The sequence below is a fragment of the Fulmarus glacialis genome, unplaced genomic scaffold (genome assembly GCF_000690835.1).
Source record: "Fulmarus glacialis isolate BGI_N327 unplaced genomic scaffold, ASM69083v1 scaffold6242, whole genome shotgun sequence".
Lineage (NCBI taxonomy): Eukaryota > Metazoa > Chordata > Aves > Procellariiformes > Procellariidae > Fulmarus > Fulmarus glacialis.
Genome location: NW_009197099.1, coordinates 4759 through 21520, shown reverse-complemented (window position 1 = coordinate 21520; position 16762 = coordinate 4759). Strand labels below are relative to the sequence as shown.

General features: G+C 38.2%; 1 protein-coding gene across 1 annotated transcript in view; it reads left to right on the top strand.

Annotated features, from left to right (window-relative positions):
* Nucleotides 1-569: 569 nt before the first annotated feature.
* Nucleotides 570-16762, top strand: part of LOC104072828 — a gene marked incomplete at its 3' end in the record, with an annotated part of 19554 nt that continues 3361 nt past the window's right edge. Inside the window, exons 1-2 of the mRNA XM_009572412.1 lie at nucleotides 570-599; nucleotides 7974-8970. Of these exons, the coding sequence (XP_009570707.1) occupies nucleotides 570-599; nucleotides 7974-8970 (1027 nt within the window). The remainder of the gene's footprint in view (nucleotides 600-7973; nucleotides 8971-16762) is intronic.

Genomic DNA, 16762 nt, shown 5'->3' with positions numbered 1-16762 from the left:
CTAATGCAAAAAAAGACCCCTCCACCCAATTCTAATACAACCAGATCCACCAATATTAATTAACAACATACAAGCACCTAGAATAACAGGCTAGTACTGCATGTTGTTCTTGCAATGTGCTGTGCCTTTCAAATCCCTGTCCATGTGCCTCAATAACGTACTGTTGTTATAATGCCCAATATAGGTTTTACCTCGAAGGAGCCTAACAATAGCTTCTATTCCAGAACAGAAATGGCTTGTTACAGGACAAAAGCCTTTTGTGAGGAGAAAAGTTGAGCAAAACATTTTTATACTCAGTTGTCTTTGTTTCCAGGCAGGCAGGCAGCTAGTAATGTGCATTTGTCAGTTTACTACTTTAACGCTGTTCCAGAAAGTGGTGCTCTTGGCCGTGACACGTTGGGCTTGCTCTTTATGGTTCATCATCTGCGTGGCTTTCTGGGAAAAGAACTTTACAGCAATTCTGTTTTAACTAACCTTTATTGTATCTGTGCCTATAAATACGGGATGTCTTTCTACTAGATATTTACTAGTCCATTTCTAATGGTGACCTGAACCAGAATGAAGTGGACATGAACAAAAAAGAAGATCTTACTCAGCAGGTAAGAGACTGATTGTGAATGATCTCTGACCAGATACGCTGACATAAAATACTTTTTGCATCCACTTCAAGATTTCAAGTGAGTGAATATTTATTGTGGATTGTGTGCAAGGCTCTTCATGCATGTATGTTGAGCATGGTCTAATTTTGAAGCAAATGCAGGTCAAAGAAAGGCTTCTTGTTTGAGCCAAAAAAACCCCATTTGCTTTAGGAAGCAAATCTAACACATTTTAACTATGTCTTTCATTTATAATTCTATCAAAAGTAACAGAAATAGAGGTCTAAAATCCCATTAATATTTGTGGGAAAACAGATTGGCTTCATTAATGTGAATGAAAGCAGTACAATTTGTGGACCAGAGTCTGACCTGAATTAGAAAGTGACACTCTTGAGTCAGGCTACTGACCTAAGTGGAGTTGCTAGTTTCTTTATGAGTGTATTTTAAAACAGATTCTGGTCCTGAAGTTGTAATATATACTTTCAATAAAGTAAAAAAAAAAAGTGTACCTATTATTTTGAGTAGTGTCCAGAAGATCTCATTGTGAAAACGTGAAATTAAAATGTTTCATTAAAAATATTGAGAAAGATGTAATGTGGCTTGGAAGTGATGGTGCAGGCAGATTTCCTGAGGTTACTAGACATGTTTATCAAGGTGAACAAATGGATACTTTATATGCCAGAGATGCACCTACTCTGAGTCACTGACTGCCTCCCAGACCATCTTTGTATATGAAATGAGTCATAGAAATTAGACATAAAAGTCTTGTAGATCATTAAGTCCATTCCCTTGCAAATGTCTTCCTGAGGATTAGTCAACTGTTAAATGGACCCTGCTTTTAGATCTCATTTACACCGCTGCAAATTGGAGATGACACCACCAGTGTACTTTTGTGGCCCCAAATCACTGTGAAGGCAGGATCAGCTTCTTCATTTTGAGATTCTATCTTACTTTAGGGATTTTTTTTTTACATGGTGCAGGTGGCATAGTCCAAGGGAAAGTATTTGCAAATAACCTTGCCACAAGGAGAACTCTGCTGCTTTGAGGCAACAGGAGAATCAATAACCTTGAAGAGCTCATCTAATAATTGCGTACATAGTATGAAGGCTTTGGATGGGAGTAGCAGATAAAGGCAGATGTCAGATGTGAAAATAAGTGACACAATGTTGTGAGCTAAACTTATTCCATTCATTTTCACATGAAGTACGTCAATAATCTTGAGTATATTTAAAAGTTTCAAAGAAGGAAGGAGACTTTGCTTCTGCTCCTAACATTACCACACATCTTCCTGTGACCTACAGCAAGTTTGTGCTTCAGCTTCTCTAACTGCAAAATAATCACATGTACCTAATATTTATGCCACTTGCAGGTCCTTCACTGGGAGGTTTTTGTAGCAGTAAATCACTCTCAAAGAACCACTTCATTAAACAAGGTCACTGAGGGAGAAATTAGTCACAGCAATATCTTGACAATGTGCTGTGATCTTCATGTCTCTAGCTTACAAGCCACCGGTATCTGTTTATCGTAGCGCACATTGTTTTAGCACTGCGCACAAAAGCCAAAACCCCTCTCTGTGCCTGGAGCTACTCCATGGAAATAGCTGTGTTGTCCTCCCTATGACTCCATGGGCCAGACTACCTCCTGCTACAAATCTGTGTAGCTCCAGTGACTCCAGTGACGCTGCATTAATTCCCAGCAGTAGAAAATTTGTTCCTGCGTCCTCTGCTCCTTCGCTGCCTGGTTACTGAGGGAGCAGCTGGGCAATGCTTTCCATCTGTCAGGGGAAGGGGCAGAGAAAGCGCTTGGGCATCGGCATGCTTGCTTTATGGGCATTGTTGTCTAGCATCTTAAGCAGCAACTCTTGTGAAGACCTGACTTCTAGTTTTTGAGATTCATTACCACATGAAAAGATTAATTAAACTTGATTGTACCAACCTAGGGAAGCTGTAAAGGGTAACCTGGTAACAGCCAAAGTGGCTCAGAGAAAGTTCCTCAGCATTTACAATTTCATAGCAATTGAAATACCTTGAGAAACTGTGTTACTTTTGAAAGTAACAATGTGAATAGTATCACATGTCAACATAATTTGAACAATATTTTTAGATTTTTTAGGTTGGAAACATTTCATTTCAGTTTTTCAACATTTTTTTATATGTTAGAAAAACCAAAGTCAAACCTAAGTGAAGCAGTTTAACTTTTCATAAATAAAAAATTCAGCCAACCAAACCATACACATTTTTGACTTTTCTGTTTAGAAGGATTTTTTTAGTTTCCCATATTTTTCTAATTCTTAGTTATACCAGATTTTGATATTTTGACATTCTTTGCAAAATTAATTTTTTGTTCTTGAAGAATCTTCAGCAACAACTCAGGAAGATCATCACAATTTGACCTCTTAACAATCATTTAAAATAATGGCTAAAGTTGGTTAATGATCTGAAACAAAAGAGAAAACAAGAATGTGACTGGGACCCCAGTGCGTTTTGCTGAGTGGCTGCATCACTTTTTTTTGGGTAGCCAGTAGCAGGAACATTGGGTTATCTTGTTGATTAGATATATAAAAGCTCCTGCTAGAGTTGCACCTTGCCGCTTTCACCTTTTTCTGTGATAGAAGTCATTCTGCAGCTATTCATCTACAGTTACTCAGAGCATCTTTTAAACTAACTCCCTTACTCCCTTTTTTTCCTTTCAAATGCTACAGTGTGAGGTTTCTCTTTCTCATTTCCCTCTTTCTGTCAATACATTTATAAACCCCCAATAGCATTTGCAATCTTGTCTGAAGTCATGAAGCAAACAAAAAGTAGGAGAAAAATAGAAGGTCCCCTCTGCAGCTCTGAATTTGTTTCATAGAACATTACAGATATATTTTCAGTCACCTATAAAATCATTTTAAGGCAAAAGTTCAAGAATTGCCTTTGGATTTTCACCTGTTTCACACACCAGAAATCTCAGCACTTATTATTCCTCCCAAAGGCAACACTTTACATTTCCAAAGGTTCTCAGCTTGCCAATCGGCAGGTTTACAGATGAACTGCCTTTTGGCAGTGCTGTATTTCATAGTACAGTTCATGTTCCACTTCAGAGCTTGTACAAAGCCTAAAAGTGAACACAAACTGATTAAGAAAAATTGCTTTAGATGTATGTTTTCTGTGTTACCACAAGATATAAAATGTCTATCACCTGTAGAAGCCTGATGGCATGCCAGAAGTGGCATGTAATTGGGTTAAGTAGAGGAAGCAATTTCATCTGCACTGTGCTGAAATATTTGCTTGCTGATACTGTCCTCTATTCTCTCCTCTTCCTACCTGCACGATGCCCTTAATATGCTGTTGTAATGCACAAGTGTAGCCCTTACGCTCTGTTGATAGTCACAGACGTCCAGACTTTTGTGTACCCAAAGTGTTACAGTAGGTATCTAGCAAAGACAAGCAAAGCCCTTATTTGTATGAGTTGAGATTATCCATAATGGGAAATGAAGTCTGATCCACCCCTACTCTTCCTGCCTGTTGTAGGACTTGCGCTGGTCTTCCTCTACTGAAACCTTACCAGGTGCAAACCCCCAGTGCAGAGGGGATGGGTGTACCAGCACGAGTTGCAGCATTGGGGCAAGAAGTCCTGGTGGAAATCAGAACTTGGGGGAGTACCAATACCTATCAATGCTGGTTAACATCAGATACATCTTTTAGAAAGAAAATCTAAATCTCAGATTTGTGGTATAATGTGGCCCACGCTGTTTATATTTTGGACCTAATCTTTCCGGCAAGAATATTTGACTCACCACCCGAGTGTTCACTTGGTAAGAAAGAGAAGCAAATTTTGAAACTTTCAAGACCTCTGATAGAGTGCCGGTAAATATCTGAAAACAAACAAACAAAAATTGAATGATACTGAAACAAATGCTGGCTAAAAGAACTTTCAAGTAGCTTTAGTATCTCCTTTTACTGTTGCCACACAGCAACAAAAATGTCAGAATATTCAGCAATGAAATAAAAAATAATCAGAACTTTTGCCATATTAATTCCATGATGGTTTTGCTTTCCTTTCAGCACAGCAGGACACATGGTTCCATGAAATTAAGTCATGATCCGTATCCAGCTCACTTGCACCATAACTCTTTCAAGCTGCCATTTTACTTAACTATCCCTGTCTTCTGTAAACAAAACTTGCTAGAAATAAGAAGTTAAAGAGATATTTTTTAAGTCCTGTTTCCTGGGTTCTCTCTCCTCTGTGCCCAAATACTAGGCCTTTTCTGATGGCAAAGACCACATGAACTCATAGACAGTAAGGCTGTGTCATAACTCATGCATATGACTGTCTCTAATATGAAGGGATGTTGTATTTGTACCTTGCAACAAATCCAGCACTGTTTAATTCACTGCAGAAAATACTGTGAATGACTTATAAATGAAAGTCCATAAATGTCTGAGTTTATTTAGAAATAAAGAGTCATTCTCATGCAGAAAGTCACAGTGTACCTTGTGCTGAGGATCTTAAGTAATGCATAGGTTGCTCTCTATAAAAGTTTTTATTTTATTTGAAGGTAAAAATTATAACTGTTTTTGTTTAAGAGCAATGGGTGCAGTATCTCTTTCAGGTCTATGATCAAAACGCAGTACCATACTCTCAATTTCTTTATGGAAAATAAACCTTTTGTGGAGTACTATAACCACATTAGTTATTAGAGTTCTATTGCAAACAAATGTTTCCATTAACAAATTTACAAGTGGTCAGTCCTTATCCTGCTCATCTCTGTTCAGAAGGAATTTGTTTTGGTAAGGTTTATAATGTGGAGATGATACCTTCTGTTCATGAAACCATTTAGAATGGCTAATTATGGCAACAGGCAGTTTTCTGATGTTTTGCTTTTGATATGTAAACTCTGTCTGATTTCAGTATGTAGGTGTTACGCAAAAGGATGTGCTCATCTTTCCTTCAGACATTATGCTGAACATTTTTCAGAGATCTACAATAGGAACAACAGGCAAGAATTTAGTCTAACATTAAAATTTGCAATGGTTGTCTTCGAGCACAGAGTGTGGGAATACATTATAAAGCAGAAATGCAGATAGTGTTATGATTATGTCACTGGCTTCAAGGTATTCAAAGGAAACAAAAGAATTCTGAAAACTTCATAAAGTGGAAATCAGGATGTTTTAATGATGGCAACCTCTGCCACAAAAGATATTTAAGTAAATGTTTTTCATAAATTCATTAGAAAATACAATCTTTTTACGACTATAGCTTTCATAGCTGGAACTCTTCTCTCCTTTCTCTCAGAAAATAATTTTATTCGTCTAGAAATTTAACTTGATGCCTCTTTTATTTCAAAATTACTTGGGTTTTTCCATTTGGAAAACACTGGTTCCTCTACCCCTACTGTTTCTCCCCCAGCTTCATTCACTTTCTTGTATTACTAATGGAGATTTTAAAATCCCCCATTATAATTCTCCATTGTAAGTTGGTTTTGCCTGCTTCGTTATTCAGGAATGTTCCTTCTTTACATTTATATTCCATAACGCTGCAGAGCTATAGGAATTAGGCCTATTCTGCATGGGTGTAGAGGTATCAGCAATACACTCAGAATTATCTTATGAGGTATTATAAGGTGTATTATGGGAATAAACCAAAGCCTTTTGATGAAGAAATGGATTCATTAAAAACTGAGTGTTAAAACTGAGGTAAGCAAGGATTTCTGTTGTGAATCAGCCAGTAACTGTGTTTGATTGCAAGTGGGCATCACAAGCACGTCACTGTCGAGACATGTGCATGGGAGTTACAGGCATGGAGTGGCTTGTCCTCCCTATGGAGCTGGCAGCCAGCTGCCTTCCACGCTGACAGCAATGTCCCGGCGAGCTCCCAAAGTAGCGGTAAGTACAGCACGTCGCAGAAATTTAGAGTAAGGGGGAGAGAGGAAGGAAATATTTCTGTGAGCTCTGTGTTAGAAGAGAAGTCATAAGCCTTTTTTGACTAGATAATGATGGAAAATAGCATAATGAGAAAATAGGGAAGATAGGGAGGAATAATATAGAAAAAGGGAGGTGTTAATGACCTTAATGGAGGCCATGTAACTGTTTCCTTCCATATGCACATCAGACGCTGCTGCCTTGTCTTCTACGTGCTTTTGTCTGCCAACAGGAATCTCTTTTGCCTTACCCAGACTGGCATTCACTTTGCTTTTGTGCAGATCCCCACTTCTTCTGGAAATTCAGAAATTGGAGAGAGTGCAGATTATTCCTTTGTGGAAAAGGTAAGGAACGGTCTCATTCAGAGGATATCTTTTGATTTCCCAGTGTTTTTATGAGTGTTAATTCCAGCCCAGCACAAGCAAACCAAGGACTGTTGGTTAAGCTACCGAGTCTTAAATACATGCTTGAGTAGGTATTCATAAGCAATATAACAGTTTGTGATTGGCTATGGAGTGATTTATGTTTTGGTTAAACCGTATTATGGAGTCTTTTTTAAGACATTGTGAGATGGAGAATTCTATCCCTACCTTGATAGTTTGTGGAATAATTAATCACCCACAATATTAAAATCTCTGCTATTTTTAAATTTGAATTTCTCTGGTTTTGATTTTCTGTCCTTTTCCCTGTCACCATCAGATTAATCACACTTGTAGTAGGATCAGATACTTAGGAGGGATGATGATCCAGACACTTCTTGATATTCTTTGGGATAATGCAAGCAGATTAATTTTTGTAGCAGCTCCTTTTTGCACCTTCTCCACATGTTTACATCCATTTTAAAATCTGCTCTCAGCACCACATTATAAGTCATATCAATACCATATATAAAGGTAAACATCATCTGGTTCTTTCCTATTTACACATCCAAATATGGGTTTGTTCTTTTGACTACTGCCCTGGAAGTTCAGTTATTTGGCCAAATTAGATCCTGAAATTAATTTAAAAGCTGTTTATTTTCAGGTTTCACTCCCCATACTTATAAGGTTTGCCAGTGTTTTGTGTTTCAGGGCAATAAATTTCCTTTATAAATACAAATGCTTTTAATATGAGCCAGAATATACTTAAATGTAATTATTAAAATACATTTTTTTCACATTTAAAGGGCACGTTTGACAAATGATGTCACACAGTGTACAATGTCTTATATTTTAATCTACTAAATCTGCCTAAAAACTATATTATGAAGGCATTTTCACCAATTTTGTTCTAAAACATAAGAAAAAGAATTCTGTGAGAATTGTTTTTATCAAAATAGCAGAATTTGAGGGTCAGTAAATGTCTACAGAGCCCTCCATCAGCAAGAAGTAATGGAAGTGCTACAAGGTAAATGCAGCTGGTGGTAGTACTCCATTGCCATGTTCTGTTTCATTCATGCATGTTATTTGGTTGTATATCTTATTGCTGGTTACAGAACACATCTGAAAGTGACAATGATGAAGTTGATGGCAACAATATATGTGGTTTCAGAAGGAAAAAAGGAGTCAAAGGTCCTACGAAGTATGTTCCTTCTTTAGAAAATGAGAAGATGGAGCTGTCCCACACCTCAAAAATCCCAGAACCTTGTCCCCTTCGAGCAACCACTTATTGCTCAGAACCACCATCAGACCAGCCTCTTCAAAACCCGACTAGCTTTCCTCCAGTACAAAAGGACAGAGCGGGTCGTGACAGCTCCCATAGTGGCAGCGGTGTGAAAGAAGACATGTCTGGAGAAACACGAGAAATCCAGGAAAATGCTGACACTGGGAAAAGAGTAATAGGAAAGATGCACGAGGAAATAGATACACCAGCTAAAACGGAGCTGCCCATGGGTGTGCAACCCGCGAGGAGCGCAAGGAAAGCTGGCTGCGCAGAGGCAGCAGGCAGGGGAGATGGCAGTGAGAAGGCAGAGAGTAAGCAAGAAGAACAGGGTGAGATGGCAGAAAAAGATGTCAAGTTTCACATGACAAAGGCGGGCTCCCTGGGCAGTACTGTAACCACACAAGGAAGCAGTACTGCAGAGTCCTTCACAGGGGCACCTGACATTTCTAAACGAAGTTTGCAAGAGTTGAAGAACCTGCTGAGTGAAGGTCCTCTGCCTGATTATGGGCCCAGTTACAGTGGCAAGGTGGGTGGCACTTTTTCTCAGAAAAATTCGAAGCCCCGGGAGAAAACAGCTGACAAGCAGGGCCGATCCTTTGAGACTTTTAGTCCCCATTTTGGAGAGGAGAATCGAAAGTACCACAGCTTCCACAAGGAGGGAGTTGGGCAGCAGAGCAAACCTCTTCTAGTCCTCAGCTCTGCTGGGTCTGATCAGCAGCAACCAGCGGGAAGCGACATGGATCAACTTGTTCTGAGACTACCGGCATCTTCTACACATGCAGAAAGCACGGCTCCCGAGATCCAGTTTGACTCCTCCGCAGGCCATGCCGGTAAGGATATTTAAACATCACCTGCTGTCCTCCTGTTAAAGAAAATGCTACTGTTGTTTTGTGGAGTTTTGTTAAGCTGCAAACTTTAGTCAGAGCTAGCGCATGAGAGAATTGACACCTGTGGTTTCTGTGTGGATCAGAAGTTGTACTCTACACCTATGCTGCTTTTTTTTTTTTTTTTAAGTACGACATTTATGAAGCCCAGCTGCCTGCCAAAAACTGCCACGCACAAGTGGTCATGTCTTTTTCACTAAAACTGAAATATTTCCTCATTTAAACTGAGCTCAGGCAACATTTCCCAAAGGTCTGCTAGACACTGCAAAGCTCTGATGGCGTCTGGGCTTCCTAAAATTTCCTTTTTGTTAACATTTCCAGCAGCGGAAATTGCTCCCATGTAGGGATGATGTTTTCAATTATCCATCCTGTGAGAGGACTGGAATGCAAAAACATCTAATATAAACTATAGGGGAAAAAAAGCAAATGAGGCAGAGAACTTTCACTTATCTTCATGCTGTTCAATAAGTCCATTTTGGAAGTGTTTATAGAGCCAATTAATTGCTACTAATAGGCTGTGGTTTCTTTGAAACTGTAAAGGCTATAATTCTGCGCTAGCTGGATCAGCAAACAGAAAGCTACTATTAGCTATGATAATGTAATGGGCTTGAGCAGTTCATTGTTTTGTGTCTGTTCCAGGAAGCACACCAACAACAATTTGCCAGTTGAATAGATATCACATTAATAAATTTCCAGGAGCATGAGGCTCAGATCATATTATCAGCTTTTCAGGATAGATATCTTACCCTCTGACTTATCTCACTGATACAAGAAATCTGAATCTTATCTCTTCATTGATAAAATACCTTGTCCATCATTAACTACATAATAAAATATAATGGTAGCCATTAAATTTGTACAATATTAAGTTATCTTGCTTTTTTCAAAGTCTCCTTTCAGATGGATAGAAATATTGCTATACATACTCTGAAAAAAGACAATTTGAATACATCAAATGTTCTTAGCTACAGCAGGATTTCTCAGTCGACATATTGTGTTACTCAGTCTGAACAAGTCTGAACAAGATATCCACGAACATTATCAGTGCTAACTCAGGGCACTGCATGAGAAATATAAAGCTTTGAAAGGATATTTTGTGCTCAAACCACTCTTTATTCATGTCTATGAGAATAAAGAGGTTAGAGGATTATTTCTCAGCCTACACTTGATGCTGTTGACTTTCCAGATTACATTGGTTTTTTGCATTGCTGAAAGGCTAGTGAAATGCATTGTCAAATTTAGATTACTACTGCCTTATCATTGTCTGCAAAACCAGCACATACATTTTAAAATATAGGAATAACTATTTTTTGTCATAACATCATTTACAAGGTACAGGGAACTGATGAGGTTAATTGTAGATTCCACAGGGAGATTTCATCCGGATTCTAGCCACTTAAAGTGAAGTGGCTAATCCAAGTTTACTACCTAGTCAGTAGAGAAAGACAGGCATTTTATCTTCAAAGAGGTATTAGGGGTTGATGAGAAATTGACCTCTGGAGGTGGGCATCTCTTTCCACTCAACGGGGAAGAAGTCCCATGATGATTAGTTTAGATTATTTGCCTAACTCTGAAAAACCTAAAGCTGCCTGGGTTTAATCCTACTTTGCATCACTGGCAATAACAATGACTTTAAGAGAACTATAAATGAGAACTAACTATGAAGGGAAGTGGGGGAAAACTGTTTTGTCTCATCAGAAACATATCCAAACCCAAAAGTTTTGGAATCTCATGACATTTGGATTCCATTTGGCTCTGACCAAACAAACTGTAGGGTTCAGTGTGTGCTTCCACTAGTAAATGGAATGCACAGAAATAGTTTCTGCTTAACTAGAAATGTATGTGTTTGAAATTTAATTTTCATTGAATACGTTCGGTAACCTAACTGAAGAGAAGAATGTTTTAGATAACATTCTGCAGTCTTTAATAAGCCTCTGCATAAACAGTATTTCATTGCTGTCAGTGATAATTTATTAAGATTGATAAGATAAAATCCTAAATATTTTATTTTTATGGCTAAAATATTATCTTAATTTTTTTTTTTTTTTTACCAAAGTGCCTGAACAGAAGTCTTGGATCTAAACATATATCGACACTGAGTAGATCTGAAATAAAACCTCTTGTATTTTGCAAGTTTTCAAATATTTGAACTTACTCAAATCAGAAATCTTGATCCAAATGTTTTCCAAACACTTGATTTAAAAAATACACATAAAGAAATAAATTGTTCTCTTCCTCTCTTTGTTTTTTTAATATGGAATACAAAGCAGGAGAGCATTGAAATGATATGACTATACATACATATATGATTATTACATAAACAGTGCCCAGTGTATTTACTTAGTTGCTATGTTGAGCACTATGCATGTTTGGATGCCATGGCCAAAGCAGGAATATACCTTATTTTTCTAAAGGTACATAGTTAAGAGACAATCTCTAGAGGTCAGCAGTAGAAAGGCTAAGACATGTAGCTGAGCTTTAGTGATTCAGTGTAATGCAGAGGATTGTTAGTTACGTGGTTAACATCTCTCTAAAATAATAAATCCATATATTTTTTCCAAAATTACTGCATGTGCATTTTGCCCCTTGCTTGTCAGCTCTTTTGTAAAATAAGTGCTTGGACATGGGAAAAAAAATAGTAGAAAAGAGGCAGACATGCAAGATAGTTTGGTCAGTATGAAAATTATTACTTGGACAGTGTCAGTGAAACTGGAGCTGAAGCTAAAGCTAAAGATCTTTTAATTTAATTTGTCACCATGGAAAGATTGAAACTAACACATGTAGCTAATTAGGCAAATATACTGACTGGACTAACATGAATTTATGAATTTTATTTGCATAAATATCTATATATGATAATGATGTGCACTTCTGCAAATTGGTATGTAGTCATTAACAATCAGGTGCTTCTCAAGCTGTTCAGTGCCTGCATTCTCGGGAGACCCAAGAGAGAGGCTTCCAGACAGTGAAAATTCAGATGAATTTCATGTATATAGCATTATATAACACTTCATAGTATGTCCATACACACACATGAATGTACTATATATATAGTATATATAGCATATAACATAAGTGTCTGTTGACCTCTCTGAACTCAGATCTTATAACATGCTGCTCTGCATGCTACTAAATTAGAGTATTTATACTATGGCAGCCAGAGAGGAAGCCAAAGAAAATAACTTTATTTGAGCAATGTGAAGTTCCCAAGGATCATGGTACACCACACTGTTGGGGTTCTTCTTTGTCACAGGGGCCTGCCAGAGTCAGGGACTGCAGGTGGCTTCAGCAGCCATCCGCACTGTGTATGGTCACAGGGACCTGCAGAGCCTGGTGCCACCACACAGGCTTAGGAGAAATCTCTCTTCTGGACTTTATAAGACAACAGCACCTCCAGGTAGCTGTAGGTGGGCAACACACTGGCATCAGGCTGTCACCTGAGGCTTCAAATTCCCTTTGTACATCTTGGTCTGTAGCTGGGGACAAAAAAGTTTGTTCAAATCTTCTTGAGTGCAGACTGCAGAGCTGGGCCACCAGAAACCTGAGCAGCTCCAAGAGCAGGTCCTTTCAACAGGGCTCATCTTCTTGAGCATACATCAGGTGAGGCCACGTAAATATGACCAGGACAGGATCAGGAACTGTAGGAGGGAAAAGGAAATTTCTGAAGAAAGAAAATATGATCTAGCTATAGCTGCAGGCATCAGTAGCTACTTAGTGACTGTTGAAATTTCAAGTGCACAGAAAAAGGTTTGAACACTCCAAGAATCACATGAAATGTTATGCGGGTACTGACCCCAAACACTAAGTTCCTTAGCTAAGTTGTCATTTTAAAGAAAAGCATAGCAAGTAGCTACTAACAGTCTATCTTTCATACTTGAATGGAGTTCATCAGTCCTACAAGCAATTCCCTTTTCCATTACAATCAATAACCTCATGTTGTAATTCTTAACTTGTTTAAAGTTCTTATTTTTGGTAATAAGGCAGTAAGTTACAAAGCTTTTTGCTCCATTGAAATTAAAAAGTTTGCCCACACATTTTTAACAAAATTTGAACTCCCCCTGTGGTTTCACTGTCCTCTGTGCTCACCTGGAAGAGGCACATCTGTCCCCACTGATTCTGCTCAGTAAGTCTAGTCAGTGGCAAGGAAATAGAAACGGAGACTCTTAGGGAGCTGTAAGGGGACAATCAGGAAATATAAGCAGACAGAGGAGAGGTACATAAGTTCCTGCTCCAGGAACTTATGACTCTGCAGTCATTCCTGCAGAATAACCACATCTTTCTTTGGGGATTACTTAGGACTGTGTTTTTCACTTGCTACTCTTCTCTGCTTTGTATTTTACATAATCTGCACTGTTCTTGCATCCCTCCTAAAGTGAGAAACCAAAGCCATACTGTTCCTCATGCCCTATCTGTTTTTCTACTCAACTTGAACATAGCAGAGCTGAAGCTCAGCCCCTTTCGAAACCTTCTCGATTGCCCTTATTTTCTGTTGAACAAACCATCATATTTTCTGCCTATTTCTTTCCTTTTCTCTCTGAACTGAGCTATATACAACTTACTATTTTTTTTCACCTCACAAGCTCTAAGAGCAGCTATTTTCCTTTAAAGCAAACTAAAACTTTTAAGTCCTTTATCTTCCATACCAATAGCTGAAATCTTCCTGCTCTGTGACTCTGTATGATTTTCTATTTTTTCCCCTCAATCTATACAAAACAAAAATGCTCAGACAGCATTTCCATCCTATCTGTCTGATCTATTTTGTTCCCTTTCAGGTGAGATCCAACTCACCTGACTCTGGTGCCTGCAGTAAGCTAGTCATCCTGTGACTCTATGAGAGAAAGACGTGTATTCAGACAGTAATTCTTCCCACCCATTGGAGATGCTTACTTTCTTTCTAGTAACAGTGAAAGTTTGCCAAAACAATTACTTTAGACCTAATGTAAGTGAAATGCATTCTCTGCTTGTTCTCTCTGCCACTTGCCTTTTCTTCTACAACATATTCAAGAAGAGTTTAGTCCTTACCTTCAGTACTGTGCAAAATCTTCTCTTCCCTAAATAACCTTGCTTCCCATTTAACGTGGTGCTGTCACTCATTCTCACTTGATTTTTTTTAATTAGGTCAAACATTTTTAGACCAGAAAGGGCTATCTAGTTTGTAATAGTGCATCCCTCAGGTCATGGAACTTTGCTCAGTGATTCTTTACTTAAATCCAAATTTCCTGTTTCGTTTTGAAGAAAGACATGAAAAACACTGTAGATCCATCATATTTAGGATTATTACCAGTGGGTATTACTCACCTTAATTTTTTTTCACACACCTGCATATTTTGTTTTCAAATCCTCTTGCCCAGGTGGAATATTTTCTAACCTTTCTATAAAACTGTGATAATTTTCTTATTCAGTACAGAAGAGCCATTTTTATAAAACACCCTGGAAGATAGAAAAAAATGGGTGATTTATTTTATCTTTCATCTATTGAGAAATAAAATCTAATTTTGTATTCCATTCTTAATAATGTAGATCCTCTGAGAAGCTGCGTCATGTTGTTGTCATACAGTTTGGAAAGAGTAATTCATGGATCATTGAAGCTGTTCATTGGTCTCTAAATTAGCTGTAGAACAAAAAAGAGCTGAGCTTCTCCATGTCCATATCAGTAAAAAAGCCTGCTTCACACTTAAGATTAAACAAGAAAGCAGACTATCATGAGACAAGGAAATGGATGGAAAAAACTTTGAAAGTATCAATATCAAACAGATCAGGGAAATATTTTTACTGTCTCCCATGCTTTGATAAGTTTCTGGTATGCTTACATATTTATTCCCCTGTTAGGAGTCTTGTAGGGGAGCAAAAATAAGAGCTAGGAAACACCTTTTTATGTATTTTACTGCAGAAATCAAATACTTTACTGACCTATCAGCAAACATTTTTGGTGAAACTATTTTTGGGTGAAAAATAAATGTAAATTGCGTAATGTTTTCAACTGAAAATGCTTCTGATCACTATTCACATCAATAGTATTATTCAAATGCAACCCAGTACTCATTTCTATTTACCATGTTAAAAACCAGATGGGAATAGAAAAGAGAGGCTTTAAATACTAGCAATAAAAATGATGTCTAGCATAGGAAAAGCTGTGATATGAGGTTTGAGAAATAAAGACTTAATGTTTGAAGACAAACATGAGAACAGTAAGTAACATGCTGTACAAACCAAGTAGACTGGCTGTTCTTAAATACACAAACCGGAATCCTGCAAAGAAGAGCACACATATTTAAATTTGCATAGGATTTAGAAAGGTGTAGGTGTGTGATTACCCTATGGGACTCATTGCCAGTGGATATCATCAGCACAAGGTATCTGTTTTTATAAAGGGGGTCAATATTCACATAGATCTTCAGAGCACCCTGTGTTAGATTTCCAAGGATGAAGAAGAAATTAAGACAAATTTGGGTATTAACCCTTCTGCTCCTAACCACAAGACCACCTTTTTAGTGAGGAACTGCAAAACCCATTCTCATTAGACAGTTCATTTCGCAAAGAACGCCTTGCCTTTCCTGTTAATAGCTGATACCAAAGACAGCTCTAGCATGTTGAAATGCTGCCTTTGACTGGCACAGCAATTCCTATGCTTGCAAAGGTTTTTATTTCCCTACCGCTCTGAGACAGTAACAGGTGCCCCAACGTGCCACAGAGCACAGGGACGCGCGCTCCGATGCTGCATGGGACTCGGGCGTGACCAGACCCCGTCTCACTGGGCAGGAGGAGGGTGCGCAGCAGCTGCGCGGCTGCAGCAGGGTCGTTTCAGGAGGGAGCACATCTGGCACAGCTGGAGACAGAATGGGAGGAGTAAACTGGAGGAGGACTGATGGAAATACATCTCCTTCTCCAGTGCATGATTTTTATCTGGAGTCTACCTGCTGGTGTCTGCTGTTATTGCCTTGGTGGTCGTGTTTCTCAGTGAAGAGTTTCCAATATTACTACATTTGTTAGGTCAGCTTGTTCCTGTCATTGTCAAGTCCCCTGGCAACATGTCGCATGCTCTTTTCGTTTCGTCGGTTTGACACAGTCACCTCTTATAGAGCTGAGAAATTGTTTGCTTTAGAAGCGGTGTGATTTAATAAGGGACCATGGGAAAGGATTTCTTTGAACAAGCAGATAATGACAGATTGATCTGGGGCATGTGCACTTTCTTCTGTCGCGGCACTTTTCTGTTGCTGAGAAGATAAAGCTGATGTTAACTATTTGCCCTAGCCCGATGCCAGCTGCCCTTAGCAATGTGAATGATTTCAACATTAATAATCTAAGAATGGCACCACTATTCCACTAGTGTATAATTTGTATAATTTGTAGGTTTTTGGTAATATTTTTAGTTTTGTGTAATAATCTTTTTTAAATATGTGAAGATAATTTGTTTATATTTGTAGATATTATGTACCAATTACAAGAGAAACATGAATAATACTAATTGTTTCTCTGTGGTAGCTTAAATGCAAAACAGAGATAGAACCATAGAAAAACAAACATTAAGTGCTTTTCTGTGTACTACTGGTTTGATATAGATATCTAAGTATCTATATGTGCCATTCTGCTTTAAGAAAGATGGCCAGTCTGGATTTGTATTTGATTTTTAAAATGAAAATCTGAACAAAAATCTGAGCATCTTGTGGAATTTACATACATGCTTCCATAAGTATATTTTCTGAAATGAAAATAAAGATGCCATTATTTCTAGAGGCCC